This window comes from Medicago truncatula, chromosome 5 (genome assembly GCF_003473485.1).
Source record: "Medicago truncatula cultivar Jemalong A17 chromosome 5, MtrunA17r5.0-ANR, whole genome shotgun sequence".
Lineage (NCBI taxonomy): Eukaryota > Viridiplantae > Streptophyta > Magnoliopsida > Fabales > Fabaceae > Medicago > Medicago truncatula.
The window spans coordinates 9665865-9687257 of record NC_053046.1 but is presented as its reverse complement, the minus strand read 5'-3'; the positions used below and the strand labels follow the sequence as shown (position 1 = coordinate 9687257).

The window sequence follows — 21393 nt, the reverse complement described above, 5'->3', positions numbered from 1 at the left end:
ATCTTAATCTTAATAATATACAAAGGAGGAACAATTTCTAGGCCTCTAATCCTATGAGTCACATTCTTAAGCCATCCTTGCCAAATCATCATTTTCGAAAGTTCAAATTTTAACCACTTTTAGCATTCATGATCAAGAAACATCATTTTCATCATTTTTTCAAATTTTTAAAATCATTCTCATTCATTTTTACACAAGGAATTTGAAAATTATAATTTCCCTCCAAAAAGCAAGAAAATGGGGTCTGTTTTTAAGTAAAAAACAAAAGTCGTTTTCAAAAAAAGCCCAAAAGTTATATGGCCCAGTTCTCTCACTCAACAAAAATGGCAAGGTTTAATTATGGAAAGGTGTTAGCAAATACACCATCTTAAAATTTTCTTGATAAATAAAAGAGAGAATGTATAGCCCAACGATAACTATATGTTTAATACTACAACGAATAAAAATAAAAATACCCAACTGAATAGTTAATATTGAAGTTCATAAATAAATTAAATTTTATAAATAAATAAAGTAAATTTTACAAAGTTTTCATAAATGGATTTATTAACAAAAATAAATAGATAAAATAACACTACAAAATTATAAGTTGGCATTGTTCATTTACTTCATCTTTAAACATCTCATGAATAACATTCTCTCCAAACCAACGACAACCACCACCACCACAGAAAATAGTCCTTCTACGACGATCATTAGCGTCTCTGGTCCATCTACCAACTCCAATATAGGCTTTGTCACGAGAACTGAAAATCATTTTTTAAAGTGAAGTTGCACCCATCAATAAGTCACTAGCTAACTCGATAACATTTATGGAGCCAACACAACCATGAAATTCCACATGTTTCAAATCGTTATGAGAAAACCCCGTATATTCTCTTTTTTGTCTCTTAAATCCAACTATATGTGAATGTTCCCGATGTAGATTTCTAATCTGAAAATTGAAAAATAACGATCATAGTATTACATATATGAAAATATGTTACAATCTTGCTATATTTCAAATGTAACAAACTCAAGAAACCATATTTATCTTTTTCAATGACAACAATAATATAACAAATGTAACAAAAATTCTTATCTTTTTTAATTACAACAACAATATAACATTATTATAGAAATATTTGTTTAAGGGTATAACCGAAATAACAAAAAAAGTCCGTCCAAAATCTCCTATTTTTTTTATATATAGTATAGATTAATAAATTCTAAATATTAATTTAACTTTATTACGAATTAAGAATGTCCTTTCATTTTACATTTAACAAAACACTTCAATTAGCTTATCAGCTACAAGTCATCAACCACCAATATTTAGCTATAAGCTATTAGTCATCAGTCATCATAAGTTAACCGTTAGCTTATCAGCTATCAACTATTTTGACCATTAGTCTTAATTTATTTTTGGCTTAATTCCACTTTTCCCCCTATCTTTTGCTAATTGTGCATTTTGCACCCACTATTTTTTTTGAGCGATTTTGCACCCCATCTTTTGCAAATTGTGTTTTGTTCAAAATCAATATTAAAAGAGGGGAAAAAGGGCAAAAGATGGGGTGCAAAATCGCTAATAAAAAAGAAGAGGGGATGCAGAATCGCACAATTAGCAAAAAGATAGGGGGCAAAAACACAATTGAACACAAAGATGAGGTGCAAAATCAGAAAGGGAGCAAAAAGATGGGGTGCAAAATTGCACAATTAGCAAAAGATAGGGGAAAAGTGCAATTAAACTTTCATTTTTTTCGAAAGAATAATTGTGTTGAAATTAATCATACAGATTTCAATAAGTTGTAATATATTCCCACCTATGTTACACAATACACATTCAAGACTTATCCAATTCAAATACACATTCAAGACTTATACAATTCACTTTACACCTCAAAAAGTGAAAGTACAAATCTATCCTACTTCTTTGCAAGTAACGATACAGGAGTTACTAATTGAGTTAAATTTTATATTCCTGTTTTAGTATAACACAAAAAATAAAAAAAATAAAAACAAATTGGTCAAGTAACCTTATGACTAGATTATGCTTACCAAGATATTACAATACATTGTCTTTCAAACTGAATTATGCTTACCGAGATATACACGTATAAATTTAACAATTAATTTAAGAAAGTAAATAAAAAGATTACAATAATCATTTATTAAGTTATCAATCAAGATCATTGTAAATCATCTAATGTGAATCTATCCGCAAAATTGTCTATTTTCTAATATAAAATTAGTTATGAGTAGAAAAAAAAATATAAAATTAGGTTATTATTTTATTGTCTATTTTCTAATATAAAATTAGTTTTTATTTTAAAAATTTCTTGATACATGCAAAATTGCAGAAAATATAAAATAAGCTTCTAATTTATAAATTTCTTGATACATGCAGATAAACACATTGTAACTATTAAATTAAGAAAATAAACTTCTAGTTCCATTCATGTTAAAAAAAAGTGAACAGAAAAAAAAAAATAGAGTTTGAATAACTTACTGTCAGAGAAAGTTTTTGAAGATGCTGAGAAGCCATTGCAATATCTAAAATTCAAAAATAGTCCTTACTAGGATCATATCCTCCCTCAATAAGTAACTCCAATTGTCTAAGATTTTGAAATCGAACCAAGACCTTCGTTAATTCTCTATCTGTGTACAATAGTGACATTTAAAGTGGATTAAAAGCAACTACTGATCAAATTAATTAAAAGAAACATAGGCAGTGCTGCTTTGCACTATTTCGTTGTCTCACATTTGGGACCAAACGCTATCCGAGATTGGCAACCTATATACAAACAATAAACACAGGTTTTGGGTGACTCACCTGTGAAGTGAGTATGATCATAGATAAATTCTCAATATGTGATAATCTTGCAATAGGATCAAGGAGGTGTGGTGTTTTCCTTCCCGGAGATGCATTCCAGAAAACCTTCAATAACTTGGGAGCCGTAATAGAAATTATCCTCAGGATGTGAGCACTATATTCAAAGGATGAGAGATTGAATGCATCAATAGCTATCTCAGAAGGAGAGCAATCCGCCCAACCACAGTCAATTATTTTCAAATGACGCAACTTTGGACTGGTAATAATTTCTATTGAACTCATGTGCCGGAAGTTCTTAAAGGTGACGTCTTCAAGTTGGAGGCATTCGGAAAAACCCAACAGGTTTAAAAAATTCAACACCTCTAAAGCTAAACTTGGATAACATATGAGCTTGAATGTTGATTGGGTGTACTTGATAATCATCATTACAAGAATATTCGAAGGATGAGAGATTTGATGCAATGATAGTTAGACAACTTCAAAGGTAAACCATACAGTTAACAATGTTCAAACGAAGCAATGTTGAACAGTTTATTATCAGGTCAGAAGGGAATCGACAATCATCAAGGGCCAAGTCTACAAGATGGGTGCAAATGGAGCACAGACTCTGAACCAGTTTCGGCGTGACAAAAATTAGATGCAACACAAGAGTTGTTAAATTATTGAATCCAGAGTAGTAGTCAAGAGGTTCTCCAATGAGGCAGCTTTGTAGGTGCAGATACGTGAGAGAATGATTGGCAGATAAGAGAGTAGGGGGTAATATGTATGACGTAGCAGAATCAGATGACAAGAGAAGTTCAATCTATTAATGACATTACTAATGGCATCTCCGTGTTGAGGATTTACTAATGGAAATTTTACTCGGATTGAATGGATGATGGCACCTTTATAATGGAGCATAAATTGATCCAATCTTGTGACAAATTCAGATTGAAAGTGTAATCTTTGAAAGAGTGGAAATGTGTTTGGTACTTGGATAGTGTTATAGTCAAACATGGTATGAAGATCAAAGTTGAGGTCCGTCCTTAATCCCCATTCGTGAACCCATCGTTTGGACAATGCACTAGTTTTCACCAAATCCTTCAAAGCTAACTTGAAAAAGATATAAGATATAATACTATCAGGCAACTCACTCTTAAGCTTTTTACACCTCTTCATTGCCACCGCAAGCAATAACAAACACAGTTGTTAAAATATACTCATCTATCTACGACTGACTAAACAATAATTATTCAACATAAACTATTCCAATCTCTCTATCTTTATCTTTATCTTTATTATAAACATTTTCCCTATTTTATTTTGATAGTACACGTGACAACCTTATATTAAAAGGTGCATTTAATGTTTTCTTATCATCCAATCAAATTGAATTATGACTCATTTATTTTTTATTAGCCAATCAAAATGATTCATAACACATTTCTAGTTTTCATCAGCCAATCAAAATTGTTCATGTCATGATTTTTTCCCCTATATATTGACAATTTGTTTTTCATTGTTTTCATATGTCTCTATTCATAAAAAAAGAAAGTATTTTCTATGTTTTAAAAGCATGGATGTTTTTTGTAAACAAAAAAACATAGAAGTTAAATCACTTGGTTGTAGATTATGTGGTTGATTTTATTTTTTATGTATCTTATTGTTAATCGTTAATTCTACTTTCTCAGGATCCCATTGAAGAGCAGGTGTCTATATTATTCGACTTCAAGATGCTCAAAATCAGCAATACAATTTTTAGTCGAGGCAATGTTTTGTATTTGATATAGAATCAAGATGTTAGAGTTTATATACCTTATGTTGATTGAATATTATTTAATGAATTGATATGTCGAAAAACTAATATCAATAAATTTGTTTAACTTTTATCTATAAATGTTCTCATTTCTTCCAATTTATTCCAATTGATATGTCGACTTAATGAATATTACTATAGATGTTAGAGTTTATCCTTCCTTTATTCCAATTTTTTTCTCATTAACTTATTATCAATCATGTGTGTTCTCTTCCTGATATTGCTCTCTCGCAAGTCAGAAGTTCTAATTTTGTTCCCGTTTGAACCAAAATTACAGCCACTCACAACGAGCAATGGTTTTTAACTTCAAATTGCATTTTCTGTGAATTCTCTATTACTAATTTTCAAGACATGAATGAATCATAATTCAATTTAATTATAACTAATTAGGGAATTACACAAAGCCAACAACGAGATAACGAAAGTCATATATAACATAAAATTTTTGCCCAAAAAAAATATATTTAACTTTAACCCGATTATTTGTTACATGAAATTCACATCTAGAATCATGGAATCATCATTGAAAATAGAAGAAATATAAGGGGAGTGTTAATTTCCATGCATTGTTTGCATTCATATAAGGTAATATGAAAACAAATTCTTTAAATAAAAACGATGTAAAAAAAAAAAAGTTAATAACAAAAATATTTAGAGTATAATATTTATTACATATTCAAATTTTGCTTCATGGTTATTAACTGTCATTTACTTGAGTCAAGAATGGGTGAACGTGGGTTCATTGAGAATGTAGCTATAAAATTTTGATTTTTAACTTTACTTCAAAAAAAATTGCATTTCATTGATCCATGAAATTAAAAGTAGTGTTTAATACTTTAGTGCATGTTTGAATTGACAACGAGCTAGGCGAAATCGAGGGAACCAAGGTGATTTTGGCAAAAACCACACTTTATAGAATCAACAACATCACGGTGCCACCTTTGTTTCGTCAAATTCACCGTGATTCAAGTTATCGTATGAAGGTTTTCAATAAAAGTTGCATGCTTTTTAAAATATTACTTTTCACCTTAGGAGAGTTATGCTTAGAATACGAGTTACACTTTCACTATCCATCAATTATAGTGACAATAGAGAATAACATAACTCTAACTAAACAAATACAACAATAACAGTCTCCATGAAAATTTGTTACAATAGATACTCACCATCCATCAATTAAGGTGACAGTCTTACAGACACATGGAGTTTCTCCTTTTAATGGCTTCACCTATGATCATATCTTTGGAACAAATGTTGATGGAACCATTTTCGACAGATTTAGTCACCGACACACAGCTGCCGAACTTCTTGCTTCTGAAACCCCGACAAACATACTGTTTTAGCCATGTTACTGTCCAAAATATTCTTTTTGATACAGCAGGTACTTAATCCATGCTACTGTCCAAAAGATTGTTTCTCATTTAACAGGTACATATAATATAAGATATTTTTAAGTCAAAGAGTTAAACATATACTAAAAATTTATGCTTAACCAATTTCCTGCAATTAGTTGTCTTATCACAGTTGTTGATAAAGGTTGAATAGTTAAAATTTCGAGTTTCTGACTGGTCAAAGTCATGATGTAAGCCATTTGATCTTCATCAATGTAGCAATGGCTTAGATAGACTGACTGCGACGACAATAAGGAATTTTGACTGCTGAGAATCCGCGACGACAATAAGGATTTTTGACTGCTGAGAATCCGAATTGAAAGTTGTGGAAAACAAGTTCCCTGCAATTAGTGATCTCAGTTGTTTATAAAGATCGAATGATTGAGGTTTCGAGTTTCTGACTTGTCAAAATCATGATGTGAGTCATTCGATATCTATCAACAAAATACATGACTTTGATAACATTCTGAGGTGCAACACAAATAGTAAAAAGCATTCAGAGTTTCTACAATGACTTCGATAACATTGTTAAACAGAATTCTGCTCTTGCAAGCAAGGTTTGGAGCTGACTTTTAGAACTTCACACCATGTGTCCGTTCTCTTTTCTTAAATAAAACAAAGGATGGGTCTAATGCCTCTGTATCTTATCCTCTTCGGAAGGAATGCTTCAATGAATGTTTAATGTTCTAGCTTAGAGATATTGAAGAAAACTAAATGATTTTAAACATATGAAATCGAAGAGAAAAGATTAAACCTTTCAAATAAATGTGTGGATGAGTGAATGGGGGAAAGATGTGACAACAGGTTCTTTATTCTCAAGGGGATAAAGAAAGGGAAGGAGTCAAAGTGAGTAGGTGTGTCAGAAAAGTCCCACATCGACCCATGCATAAACTGAAACTAAACTTCTCACATATAAAAAGAATTGGCCTCTACCTCTTTTAGAGATGGAGCCTTGTGATGATCACATAGCGAACTATTATTTTGCCTTTTACTAAAGAATACTGTGTGAACGTCACAATTAGCAGCATATGCCAGTTTTTGGAAGAGTCCTATTCATGGAGTGCTCTGCAATTTTAGTTCAATATTTTTTGGTTGCTATTGGTATTCTAATTCTAAGTGCCATTTCGATGGCCGAGTGTAGTAAATTTTACTGTTATTAAGTGGTGTGGACTAATATAATGGGTTTTTGTTTTTAACACTCACTTTGGAATTTTCATATAAAAAATGCTTTTATATTTGGTATTGTTTCCAGATTTTGTAACCATTTCAATGAGTTAGGAGCCACTTTGTTCTTTTCATGATAGGTTAGATTTAACAGCTGACATTGTAATAAGTTGTAAATAGTTTTGCAAGTTGATTTCTTTAACAGTAGCAAGTTTATCCTGTAAACATTTTCAAGTTATCGTATGAAGATTTTCATTAAAAGTTGCATGCTTTTTAAAGAACACTTTTCACCTCAGAAGAATTCTGCTTTGGAAGTGTACTGTTTATGTCAATTTAAATTAACAGATAATATGTGTTAGATTTTAGTTCCAATGGTGATGGATATCTAAATAATGATGGTTTGAGTGCGTATATGTATTGTGTGATACACTGATATATGCACATTCAATTGAGCTATGAGTGAGCTAGTTGTCAACTACTGTCCCCATGAAACTTTATTTTAGTGTATGTTTTAAAGGAAATGTTTGAATTCGCGGTGAATTTATCATGGTGTCACCATGATTCCAAACAAGCATACATATTCTGAATGGTCTTCAATAATATTTCATTTGATTGGCTTTGTTCTTTTTTTAATGCAGAACATTTCCTTGATGGTCCTTTTGTATCTTTGCAACATAATATTATTTGCTTGCTCAATTTCGGTGGGCTAAGTCCATACACAGCTTGCTCTGGCTTTAAATGGGCCCCCCGCAAGTGGACGGTGGGATTGGTCCCTTCGGATTAGTTGATTCTTGGATGGGATACCGAGTTTTAAAAAAAAAATAAAATTATTTGCTTGCTGCTGAAACTCCTGTGTCGCCCATTCCTTGCACTAGTGTGGTCGTAGCACATCCCCCAACTTACTTTTACTCGATAACAACCTTAAGTCATATGATTAACAATTTGGAACAAAGATTAAGTGTAAGGATTTAGCAACAAAAATACAAATCTGTATTCATGAGTCATTTCAAAGCAGCATTGCCATGCATATAGTTTATGTGTGCTTATTCTTGAAAAGAAAATATTTGAAATGATACACCTCATATTAGCCATATAGGTCCTTAAGAATATCATGAAATATTCTATACCCACTTTGTAAGTTTCTAGTTGCCATATAGGCTTTTTTTTCGATATTACCCCTGACGTATTGTTGATAATTAACTGAACAACCAATGAAAATTTAATCATATGAGTTAATTTGTTCGTGAAATAAAATTAGTTTGTGAATACCACTTTAAAATTTATTCTCAAAGCTAATTTTCATTTATGGTTGGGTAAATTACATACAATTTTTTAAATACAACCTAGGCCTAAAAAAATATACCTCATACACAAAAGAAAACGAGATGGTTAACATCACACGCTCTCAAACACGCTTTTCAGCACAATATCTTTCATTATTTTAAAATTCACATGAATTCTATTAATTCATTCGATTCCCGTATATATAAATTTGGTGAAATTCATATGAATTTTAATCAATAAGAAAAATACGTTAGACAATGTATGTCAAAAATGTGTTAAAATTATTCAAATGAAATATGAACTTCAATGTTTTTTTTTTTATTTTTGGAATAAACTTCAACGTCTTCTTAACTCAACCCAAAATCATAAAAAAAAAAACAAAACAAAAAAAGTGTGTGCCCATCTTGTAGGGAATGAATACTCCCAAGTGAGGATATTAAATGTGGTTTAGATGTAACATTTTAAAACAAAATTGATTGAATATCACTTGAAAAAAATCCATTCTCCATCATCAAGGAGTGCAACTCACTACACTAGACTCCTTTATTGTCTAAATTCTAAATAGAATAATGGCCCCAAAACGTGTCACAATCCATGCTATCGAGCTATATATAGCACACGGAGTTGACACATTCCACTCAAACTAGATTGAAGTTTTTCGTGTGAATCTTGTAATTATCAGAATCAAATGCATTTTTTAAATTTAGACTTTTACTCAGCAGTAACATGAAGTACTGTGAATAATATTTTATAATTTACTTTTGTATCATCTACTTTGTACTGTATAGTAGAGAAATGTTGGGGATCATACATTCTTCATGTATTATGTCAGACTAAAAACATGGATTGAGATTGCCCTGCAGTTGAATTCAACTGCAATATGAATCAATATATGAATTAAACTAACTCTATCTTTTGTATGTTTTATTAACAGTAACTGCATTTTGGACAGTGAACCGTTTCTCAACACTTACAAATCACATGTGTCCATTTTCTTTTGTTGGAACAAAAGTTGGGTGCAAGGCCATACCAGATTTAACAAATTGAATCAAAATTATGAGGGTTTGGCATTATTTTTTTGAGGTGAGGTTTTGAGAATTAAGTTTATCACATTTATAAATTGACAATTTATTTCATTAAATTAATGACTGGTATTCAATTTAGTCATTTTTCAAATTTTAAATTACAGTTTTAAGGATCTCATGTTTGTCTTGCCGCATACAACAGGATTTAATAATATATATATATATATATATATATATATATATATATATATATTTCATTAGTTCGATGAATGTTCCTTAAAGATACATTTTGGTAGAGGGACAATTGACTACCATCCTTCAATTTAAGAAACTAAATTACTACTATTTTATAAATTTGAGGGACCATTACGAGTTTGAAGATCAAAATAATGATTCACTCAAAAACTGATTTTGTTTACCATGTGCAAAATCTAAAAGAAGAATGAAAGCAAGCAAGATCTTGTTTATTTTGAACCAATCAAGAATGAGGCAAAATTACTAGAGAACTTGATTTCTATTTTCAAAAATCTTCACTAGTATATCTAAGCAAGTAAACCACTATCCTTTAGAGCCCTTTGTGCAAAGAGTTTTCATTCCCACTACACTACAGTCAGCAACAAGCTACACTCCTCAAATCTTGACCATTGAATTTTTATTTGATGTTACACCTGTAGTCCAAATCCATAGTTTCATGATAATGATATCTTTTGAGTTTTTATATCACCATGCTAAACATCACCAAATTGTGCTCCTTCAGGCAACAGATCAATCAGAAACTGGCTGGTCAATCACTCCAAATCCAATACATATCAGGAGGACACTTCAGTGTTCATAGTTATTGTATTCTATTGCATCTTTTGTGAGTCACTCAGCAAGTTGTAGGACAATAATGATGTGAACTTGTGATCAGAGCCATAATTACTGCCAAAATCTATAAACAAATGATAAAGCATCAGAAAATTTGTTTAGCTGCCCTCCAAAAACCGTGAGTCACTGAGGAACACATCCTCCTTATCGAGTCTCACCGATCCTGATCCTCAAATCAACCAACTATTTCCTGGATCTTTCTTCACACGAATCTTAGCCATTTTCTTCCTACAATTAAGAGCTTCTTCCCAATTTCCCTCTTCAATGTAAATGTTCGAAAGAAGAATATAAGGAGCATGATCACTAGGATTCAATTCTATCATCTTCATGGCAGATTTTTCTCCAATTTTTCTGTTACTATGATTCCTACAAGCACTAAGTAACGTTCTCCAAGCTGATTCACTTCCATCCTTTTGCACTATCTGGTAAGCTTCTTCTAGCCTTCCCGCACGACCATAGGCATCAACCAAGCACGAATAATGCTCCGATTTTGGCTTAATCTTGTATTTGTCAAGCATCAATGTAAACAAATGCGAAGTTTCTTCTACATACCCTGCATGGCTACAGGCTGACATCAAAGCTAAGAAAGTGACATGATTGGGGGCCACACCATTCTTCTCTAACTTACTTAATACTTCTATGGCTTGTTGTGCTTTTCCATGATGTGCATATCCAGAGATTATGGCATTGAAAGTTACTTCATTTGGCTTTAATTGTTCGTCGAAAACTTTCTCTGACTCCTCTATGTTCCCGCATTTAGCATACATATCTATAATGGAACTCCCAATGTAGACATCGCAGCTGTAACCGGACTTGATGGCAAAAACATGGAGCTGTTTACCCTCACTTATAGTTAAAAGTTGTGAGCAGGCTGAAATACACAGTGGAAGGCTATAACTTGTAAAATTGATTCCTTCATCTAACATCTCTTTGCATAGCTCTAAAGCTTTGGATTCCATCCTGTTTTGTTTGCAAGTTCCAATAATCGAACTCCATGAACTGTCATCTTTCCTTACAATGTCAACAAAAGCTTTAAATGCATCATCAATTTGTTTACACTCAGAGTACATGTGGACTAACGCATTGCCAACCAAAGTATGACGACACAAACTTGATTTCACTATAAGTGAATGAATTTGTCTACCTGCAGGTAAATCTGAGTCTTTCTCACAAGACTTCAAAACAGCAACCAGAGTGGCACCTTGAATTTGCAAAAAGGTTGTCCGTCGAAGCTCTTGAAATAGTTGCATGCAACGACCACATCCCTGACCTGGCCGAGCTTGAGCCAAGATCATAGAGTTCCATGCTACAATATCTTTATCATCAATCCTGCTAAACAACTTTTCCACATCTCCTAGTTCACCAAAACTAGCATAGAGATTCAACAACACACTTGCTACAAAACAATCATTCTGATGCCCGTTTTTTATCATTAAGCCATGTACTTGAACACCAGTATTCAAGTCCTCTATTTCAACACAAGCTTTCAAAGTACTAGATAACACATGCTGATCCAGTTTCACCCTTTGTCTGCACATATCCTTGAAAAAGTTCACAGCTTCCTCTCCTCTATTATTCATGGTATAGCCCGAAATCATTGAACTCCAAACAAAATTATCCTTCTTCTCCATGGAATCAAAAATCTTCCTGCAGGAACTCACATCTCTACATTTGGCATACAAGTCAACCATAGCACTCTCAACCACAACATCAACTTCAGCACCAAACTTATACACAATCCCATGAATTTGCATTACCTCGTTCAACACAGAACAACACTTGAGTAAACTAGCAAAGGTGATTCTATCAGGTTTCAACCCTTGCTCTTCCCACATTTCAGAAAACAACCTTTGCACCATGCGAAAATCACCATTTTGAGCAAACCCAGAAATCATAACATTCCAAGCAACAACATCTCTCTCCAACAATCCATAAAAAACACGTAACGCATCCCTCAAATCATCGCCACCTTTCAAGTACATATACACAAGAGAACTCCCAGCAAATTTTTCTCTCTCAAGCCCACACCGAACAAGCAAGCCATGAATCTGCAAACCAACACTCCAAAGTTCACGGTTGGTACATGCTCGAAGCAAAACAGCGAAAGTGTTCTCATTTGGTCTCTCATCCGACACACGCATGTGATTGAACATCTCAAAGGCTTTTGAAACAGACCCATATTTGAGATGTGATGAAATTAAGGTTGTCCAAGTGACAACATTTCTGTTAGGCATTTTGTCGAACAGTTTGTGGGCATAGTGAAAGTTTGAAGATTTTGAGTAGAAACTCAAAAGGGTGTTTGCTAAATGGGTTTGTGAAATGTATTGGGTGATTATGAGTTGTGCATGGATTTGATTGCATTGTGTTAGTATTATGGGATTTGATTTCTTTGCTAGTGATAGCAAAAATGGTTCCAACAACGCACGCCCAATCATTCCAATAAAAAAATTTGAGTAATAAAAATGGTAACTTAGCTAGAAGAAGTAAATCATTTTTTTAATATTTACTCATGCAATAAAAATGAAATTTGAGTAATAAAAATGGTAACTTTGCTAGAAGAAGATGTGGAAATGGTTATGATACCAATTTATTTATCATTTTTTGTTGTAATGGGTAATGTGAAGTTTGGATACAAGATACGATACGACATCGATACATAAATTTTTTAAAATCAAGATACGATGGGATACGTTAATAAAAAATATTATATAATTAAATGTACAATATAATTATAGCAATTTCTTTTAATATGCAAATATATTAACAAACACAAGAAACCAGTCATAGGCTTGTGGCATATCAACATAAATATAAGTAATATTAACAATTAAGAAAATGATGATTAGTCAATTGCATACACAATATATCACAAAAAGAGCACCATTGATGTTATAATATATCCATAAGGAATATTGTTAGTGTGTGCTATAGCAATATAATGTTTTTTTCTTATTTTTTTAAAGAAAAAACAGAAATCAAAATAATATAAAAAAATAAAATTCCGATACTCTTACGATATGTATCGGGAAGTATCGTAAACGTATTGGATAATTATTTTTAAAAAAAATAAAATTTAATCATCCAATACTCTTCCGATACGTATCGGGAAGTATCGGGCAAATATCGGTGCAGAATACGCAGGGAAAAAAATAATCTTTTTATTTTTAGTATTCCAAAAAAATGAATTGATTAAATTGATTAAATAATTGACAACTGATCAGGGGATTCGATGAAAAAGTTTTTCATATTTAGAAAAGATTGGTGGTAACCAGTTCATCGAAATATAAAGTCTTAAAAAGAATTAAGTTTGGAGTAGTAATCCGTTTCCAATTATCTGTATTCCCGTGACAATAAGATGGGAACAATTCAAATATTTGTTTGATTTAAAGAGTATTTTTCTTTCAATATTATATTCCACCATTGGAATACAATGGAGTTTCTAAATGAAGTATCGAATTGCATTTCATTAATTAGTATTTAGTTATATTAATAAAATAACAAAATTCAATAGTTAAAACACATTGTTGAAGTGAAAAGGGTGGATGACAAAGCAAGTGGAACCAAAAAAATGATAAAAAAATATTTTTGAATAGTTCAAAATCTTTTTTTTGAGAGAGAATAGTACAAAATCTAAAAAGTACATTTGCGTAAATGACGTGTTTAAGAAGTTAATCTAAATAGTACTTTGGTGAAAATACATACATTTGCTAATTCAACTAACAATGCTCTTATGTCGTTTTTTTTTGTTGGTGTACTGCGTTTAATTATATTAACAAGTTAATCTATTTTTAATTTTCATAATTATCGGTCTAACATTACCGGACTGCACTAAACCACCATGATGGTGCAGTTTTTGTTCTGCATTGACAACGTCGTCGATATCTATATCTTTCTTGCCACTACCGCCATATTTCATGTCGTTCCGTCACTGGTTCAATGACCACCTTTCCACAATGGGACGGTTGTGATTTTAGGTGGATATAAATAGTGATCAGTGACATACATATATGTGGTATGATGTTACCCCAACCCAAAACAAATGAGTTTAGCTAAAATGGACACAGCAGAAAATTTGCTCATTATCATCATCTAACATTAACAAGGAAAATTTTAATCGAAAAGAAGCATAATGCAATCAAAGTTTTGCATAAATAATGATAAAATCTCAGCTTATCTTCCACCACCATCCGAAAACGTTCAACTCAAATATTACAAAACTTAGCACAAACAAATATCAAAATTTCTTTGGCATAACTCCGTGGTAACATGCTTGAAAACTGAACAACAAATGACATGTATCAAGCACCGTCTGATGACAGGGTGCTCTCAAATGTTTGAAGGCATAAGGACATTGAATCCATCTGCTGCAGTAGATACTATCATTCCAGGAATCTTTGGGTGCCAGTGCAATTCTTTAGGGTATTTTTGTCCCTGTTTCAAGTTAAAAGAAATAAGAGGATAAGCCGAAAACAATTTATAGACACGGCAAACTATTTTCAAAACTTCTTTCAATTTCAAAAACTTACACTAGTGTTTATGTCATAAGATAAGTTCAAATTACCTGGTGAATAAATAATAGTTGGGGAGGCAGATCTTCAGGAGCCCTTACTTGTCCTTGGTTTCTAGCTATAAATTCAGCCTCCTCTTCCTCGTCCCTTTCTACAGATAAGTCCCATATTCTGTGGCAAAGGATTAAAAAACTTATTAAAATCCAAAGGTAATGATAAAGAAAAAGGGGAAGAATAAAGCCCTAAAACTTGTTAGGAATTTGACAAACAATTTGATGGTGTACTGCTATTAATATCGTGTTTACTTACGTGAGCTGATTATCCGAGGATGAAACAGCGAAAGAAGAAGTATTGTCTGGATTCCACTCAATGGATGTGATCGGATGCTTATGGTATTCAAAATGTGCCACCACGGGATCTTTCCCTTCCTATCCACAAAATAATGCATTTTCACATCATCTTTAATAAATAACAAAGGCAAAATAGTCGGCGGGAAGAAGACAAGAACTCAGACAATATGAAAGTTTCTTTCAAAACCCAGTTCATGTCATGATAGTTCTTCCCCAAGTGCATCTAGAAGGTACTTAAAGAATGCATTAACGGGCGCTTGATTCAAGGTTCAGAATGATGTAATTTGTTATTACTAGGACAGAAGGAAAAAATAATAACATTGAAGCCAAATCTGACATAACTAAAGCACCATGGAGATGGCGGAAGGGAAATATTCTATTCATACCTGAAGCGATCTGAGATCATGAACAGATATACTCCCATCATCACTACCAGATGCCAATAAATTACTGGTGTAGCCGGCAGACCTATTCAGTACAATGAAGTACAACAACATGAAGGGATATAGAATGGAAATTGAGTTGACAGAACAACACCAAAAGTCAATGCAATAATACCTGTTCCATGAAATGACATTCACATCGGCATTATGTGCTATAAAAGTCAACCTTGGTGACCTCCTACAACGAGTATCCCATATTGCAATGCTTTTATCCACAGAACAAGAAGCAAAAACATCAGGCTTAGGACTCCACTGCAGGGATTCATTAAACAATAGAACTCTCATTATACATGTAAATAAATAAAAACTAAATATGTTAGAGGTTGGAATGCTCTAAATATTTAACCAAAACCAGAAGAAAACAAGGTGGTACTTTGCACATTAGTACATACTTGCAGATCTTCAACACTACCCGTATGTCCCGTAAAGGGAGTTTGGTCAATATTCCATGTTGCAGCAGACGTAGGCTCCCATAGATAAATATTATTATTGCAATCCCCTTCAAACATGAAGATCAGCATTTAGCCTCATATCTCTTTAATAACCAAATATAAAGACATGCTACAGAAAAATATATAGCTAAAGTAAAAAAAAAACAGCGATTACCAGATAAAAGACATGCATGAGGATTCCAGTCTATAGCATAACCTTCATCTTTGTGCTTAAATTTTTGTAGTGGAACCTGAGCTACATCATCTCCTTGGACACCCTCCGTTTCTGTCTCTGCAAGAGCCTTGAGATGAGAGCTCATGTCCCAGATCTACAAGTTCATCACTCAAAGTATCAGATTTATACAAAAATATACGACTCGGTAAGAATGAATAGAGTTTAACTTCTGTGATTGAAAGAGTTGATGCAGAAAAAGATAAATTGCAACCCTGAACCTTAGCTGCTGCTAAAATTTAAGAACTTTCAGAAATTTCAATATGTTGCAATTGCAAAACTTAGGATTGAGTAACCTCATTTTTATCATAGAGCAAGAATTATATCTGGACAATATTAATCATATCAAATCGAACTTGTAACTAGCTCTGAATTTTTTTGTAAGTATTATCTTCCAACATGTTATAGAACCGCATAAGTATTATCTTACCAGTGTATGTAGGATCACGAATCAGACCATGGGATCGGAACATCGATCTACGTAACTGTTTGTTATAGTGCTAAACATTCTATGAGCCTTATTTCAAAAATTAATTTACAAGGTTGTGTGGTTCTATTTTATCCCTATGTTTCACAATTAGTGGCTTCATGGTTTGTAAAAGCAAGACATTCTACCAACACAATAAAGTCCAGCCACAATCATGTAGCTAACTATCTTTTTACAGATACTTCAATCTTATACATTCTACCAACACACCTAAACTCATTAGTCATTAGAATCAAAATGACAAAATCTTTGTGGCTTTTATGTAATCGACCAAAATAAATCCCAAATGAGCCCTCAGTAGTCAGTTCCACTTCCAAACTCTCAAATACTCGCTTTTATTACTAGCAAATTTCAATCATTCAACAGTTAATTTGAGGTTTGTGTTTATTCTTTACTTCTTAGTAGAACATCTGTCAAAGGATGCTTTGAGTAATAAGTGCTAACAAAATACGGTACATAAGCCCGTGGCAGAATCACAACAATCAAAACAAAACCAACCAGTACAGTTTGCTGAAAAGAGCTTGATCGTTTTAATAGTATCCTCCCTCTATTCCCAATGTGAACCCTTTATGGTATTCAGCTAGATCATTGAAACGTAAAAATAACCCTCCAGCCCAATAGAAATAACTTGGTTCAAGAGAAATTATAAAATCTAATATGATAAACTTAAATTAGTACTTCGTAGCATCTAGGAAAGATGCGATACTACAAAAGAGTTCAAAGGTTCCAAATACTGGCTCATTTCCTACACTAACATAATCAGAATTCATCTCTGATTAAATTATGAACAACTTTTTGGTTGCACAAATCAATAACTAAATATGATCAGCCAATTCAAAAAATAACTCTCTAGACTAGCGTAACCGAATATTTACTTAGTTAAGGTCGAGTCTATACGTCATTGATAGTACCAATGCTGCACACAAGTCACAGTTGTTATCGATACATGTTCTAAAAGGGATCATGTATAAAATTAATCTGTTATGTTAAAATCAAATATAGGTGTCCCACAATAATCATTGAACAGAACAAAATCAACAAATTAAAACTCACTTGGAAGTTTCTCCAACAGATATGTGTTGTTATAAATCAAAAGGCAATTGTTATTAGTGTTGCTATATATATTATCATAACATATTGAACACTGACACTGCTTTATCACATGAATTTTCTAAAAAATTCAAAATTGTAAACAAACCTTTCATCAAAGTTAACCACAAGGCAAAAAACTAAATCATAAGGTTTTTAAAACTAACCTGCACATGGCCACAGTCTCCCCAAGATGCACATATATGGGGCTTATGTGGCATGGAGCGTATCCGGTTGATACAACCTTCATGAGTTACCTTCCGCAACTGTAGGTGTGAACAGAACCAAAATATCAGTAAGATGAACTTCATAACAGTCAAGAAGTGATTAAGTGAAATAATAAAAACTCAAATGGAGAGGAAGTTGCCTGCAAATTAGGACCCCCGACAACACCTTCTTCATCTTCACTATCATCCTCACTATCACTGTCCTCGCTATCCATTCCAAAGTCATCAGTTTCATGGTTAGGCACCGGCTCACGTGTCTTCCCAGAAATATTGGATACTTTAAAAATCCCAATAGAATTCCAAGAAGGTTTCTCAGCCTGGGGGGCACATGCAACATCATATCAATGAAATCAATGAAATTGCTAATCAAATCGAAAGACGCAAGAAAAAAGCTAGAATAACATGACTAGGAAATGCTAATTGTTATTCTTTATAGTGATAATCACTAGTTATGATGATGAACATAATACAAAAGCTAGCATATAGCATCAAAATAAAATAAAGTGAATTAAAAGCTCAAAAGTCCATTAAAGGACAAAAAATTCTCCTAGATATTCGTCTACAAAACACAATATCTACTTTACTGTTGCACCATTTGATTGGTAATGAATAGAACAGCCTCTAAGTTGAATCATGAGACATCCTATAAACGATGAATACACACAAAACAAATAAAGCTAACCTGTGTCCCTGCCATGAAATACACCGTGTGTGGAAATTCTTTTCGAACTAAGCCCGAGGTGTCTCTTACAATATCAAAGCTGTCAAAATACACAAACGAAACAGAATTCATGACATGAATTCCACATATACCAAGCAGAATTTAAGCAAACACTAAAAAATGTGGCGTAGATTCTCCTCTTGAATTGCAATGCTAATGCCAAAAGGAACTTAACAACTGTATGGAAATTACCTAAGACAAGGCCATCCAATATGAAAAGCATGAAGAGAGTTGTAAGCAGAAGGATCACACTGAAGTTCTTCATCTTCTTCCAACCTGTCCACACCAGGTTGCCACACTTTAACTGGAAGCTGTGGCACTGAAGAAGATGATTCGCTTCGTTTCTTGGAGTCCCGGATATAAATTTTGCACAATGCCACAAAAATTAGACGTGTTCACAATGAAAGAAATAAAATAAATAATGAAGTGGTTGAATTGAATGAAGCAAACAATAATACACCTTGGTCTTTCTTTGGCGATGTTTTATGCAGCGAGTCATGTTTGATTAGCTCAGAGTCTTAAAAAAAAAAAAAAAAAAAAACAGTAAGCCAAATGAATTATAAAGGAATAGTAAGCTATGAAACACCGACAAAGATACAGACACGATAATAATTTGCGAAATTGAATGTAATCGTATGTGTCAGTGTGAGTAGCATTCAATCTGGTTGCTACAGAGATAGCAAGTATATAACATGTTATGAAACGCAGAAAATGACTACAAAATCAATAACGTTGAAACGTAATTCATAATAATAATAACACGTTTATGAATGTTTATTTGTGAAAGTGGTAATCCAAGGTTAACAATTGAACTTTTGACATACCTGTCGGTTGTTTGTACTGCTTGAGTGACAGAGGGAGATAGGATTGCGGTGGGGGCGGCGGAGTGATTGACTGGACGGCTGTGGTGAAGAAGTTGTTCGGGCTTCAATTGGGTCCGCCAGTGGACGGAGCGATTGATCCCAGATCAATTAGTCTTTGGGCCGGATACCGAGTTTAAAAAAAATAAAATAACAATGGACATTTTTGGTGTACCCTATTTCTTGGCTTTGACTTGACACTCACGGAACGGCCGTTGCATGATCAAAATCTCGTTTTTTCGAAAAATGAAGAAAAGTTATGCTTTAAAAAAAATCTATTTTGTAGTCTTGTCACTTGGGTGCTTCTAGTGATTTGGTGGAGGCTTGTTACCCTATTTTTATTTTTATTTTTTAACTTTTTCATTAATTCAAGCTTATTAATCCACATTCATTTTTTGAAATATTTGAATGTATTATTATAAAAGAAAAAACATGAAAAATATATAATATATAATCTTTTTTTTTTTAAGGAATATAATCAAATTCTTTAAAATATTATGTTACATTAAAATTAAAAGAGAGTTTAATCTCATTAGTGATTAGTTTATTAGTTCGTTGGTGTATTTAAACATAAATTATATATTACTTATACATTTATATGAAAGAGGTTTTTCAACAAGCTAGCAGACCGGACTTTAGATTTTGTAAATTTTAATTCAATTCGGCTTATTTCTACCATGATTTGAGATGTACACTGCTATAGAGTGCGAACAAACGGCTCGTGAAAAATCTAGAATGCCTACGTGTTTATGTTTAATGTGGATTGGCATAAAGTCCGGTATTAGCGGAGTAAAGGTGATTATGGTGCTTTTTTTTTTTTTTTTTTTTGTTTCAATAAGCAACATTCATCGGGAACATTTCGCTATAATTTAATCGGGAAGTTAAGCATTTCCCTTAAATGTAATGCATTATGTCATCTAAATTTTTTATGTCTTAACAAACGTGGTTGCCTCTGAAGCCCAAACACTCCAAAATTGTCAAAGTATATGTGTCCGATACGTATTTGCAACTGATACATGTTTGATACAATTTGACGCGTATTGGAGAAGATTTTCCAATTAAAGTTTTTTAGCTAGGGTTCGCCATTTTGTCGGTTCGTTAACTCTTAAGTAGTGAATATTAGACAAGTTTTTGGAGACCATTCTTTTGTATAGTACTAATTTCTTTTTGCAATATTCTCGTTGTTCCGGAAACATATACAAATGTCAATTGCTTTTATAATTTTCAGTAATGTGAATGTTTTTTTTTTAATGAGGAAAAGTTCAGATGAGTTGATTTCTGGGACTAGCCAAGGTCAGGGCAGGCGTCAAACTCAAGAAACGCTTACAAATCACCACCAAAGAGGTCTTCGCGTCGACATAGAAAATTTCTAGAATGCATTTTGTAATGCTTACTATTTTTTGTGTAAATTGAAACAGGAAACATGGAAAGTAAGTGAGTCCTCTTCCTGGTTTTCTTTACCATAAAACAGAAAATTCCTTGTTAGATTCAGTTTCAAACCAATAGGAAAAGAAAAAGTTTGTCCTTGTTCAAGTTTTTGAGGGCCAAAAGTTTGTCCTTGTTCAAGGTATGAAATTTTTTGTAAACATTATGTATTTCTGTAACACATTGGAATTTCTACTTTGGAATCCTATTCCAGTTATGGAAAATGGACATTTTCCCTTAAGCATACTGCTAAGAAATTTCCACTATATCTGGCTTTTATTT

General features: G+C 32.8%; 2 protein-coding genes, 1 non-coding gene and 1 pseudogene across 3 annotated transcripts; 1 reads left to right on the top strand and 3 right to left on the bottom strand.

The window, feature by feature from the left end:
* Positions 1–574: 574 nt before the first annotated feature.
* LOC11409369 (F-box/FBD/LRR-repeat protein At1g13570-like) lies at positions 575–3988 on the bottom strand (annotated as a pseudogene).
* Positions 3989–6946: 2958 nt separating this feature from the next.
* LOC112422345 (U5 spliceosomal RNA) lies at positions 6947–7062 on the top strand. The gene has a single exon (XR_003012707.1). It is a non-coding gene; the product is annotated as a U5 spliceosomal RNA (small nuclear RNA).
* A 3446-nt stretch (positions 7063–10508) lies between these two features.
* On the bottom strand, positions 10509–12572 carry LOC11426253 (pentatricopeptide repeat-containing protein At3g02330, mitochondrial). The gene has a single exon (XM_003612305.3). The coding sequence runs from the start codon at positions 12570–12572 to the stop codon at positions 10509–10511; it is 2064 nt and encodes a 687-aa protein (XP_003612353.3).
* A 1893-nt stretch (positions 12573–14465) lies between these two features.
* On the bottom strand, positions 14466–19931 carry LOC11416508 (glutamate-rich WD repeat-containing protein 1). The gene is made up of 13 exons (XM_003612304.4): positions 19651–19931; positions 19287–19343; positions 19019–19170; positions 18788–18866; positions 18246–18422; positions 18046–18144; positions 16246–16399; positions 16032–16138; positions 15755–15891; positions 15583–15664; positions 15156–15274; positions 14900–15017; positions 14466–14769 (listed from the first exon to the last, which is right to left on the bottom strand). Exons 2-13 carry the CDS (start codon positions 19323–19325, stop codon positions 14665–14667), a joined length of 1368 nt encoding a protein of 455 aa, XP_003612352.1. The 5' UTR covers positions 19326–19343; positions 19651–19931; the 3' UTR covers positions 14466–14664.
* Positions 19932–21393: the final 1462 nt, after the last annotated feature.

Excerpts from the sequence above, each read along its gene's own strand:
- LOC11426253 (XM_003612305.3), bottom strand. The coding sequence starts at position 12,572 with ATGCCTAACAGAAATGTTGTCACTTGGACAACCTTAATTTCATCACAT.
- LOC11416508 (XM_003612304.4), bottom strand. The coding sequence starts at position 19,325 with ATGACTCGCTGCATAAAACATCGCCAAAGAAAGACCAAG. Across the intron at positions 18,423-18,787 it reads ATTTCATGGCAGGGACACAG|GCTGAGAAACCTTCTTGGAA; the intron begins GTTAGCTTTATT and ends TGTGCCCCCCAG. Across the intron at positions 15,018-15,155 it reads TCCTCGGATAATCAGCTCAC|AATATGGGACTTATCTGTAG; the intron begins GTAAGTAAACAC and ends CCTTTGCCACAG.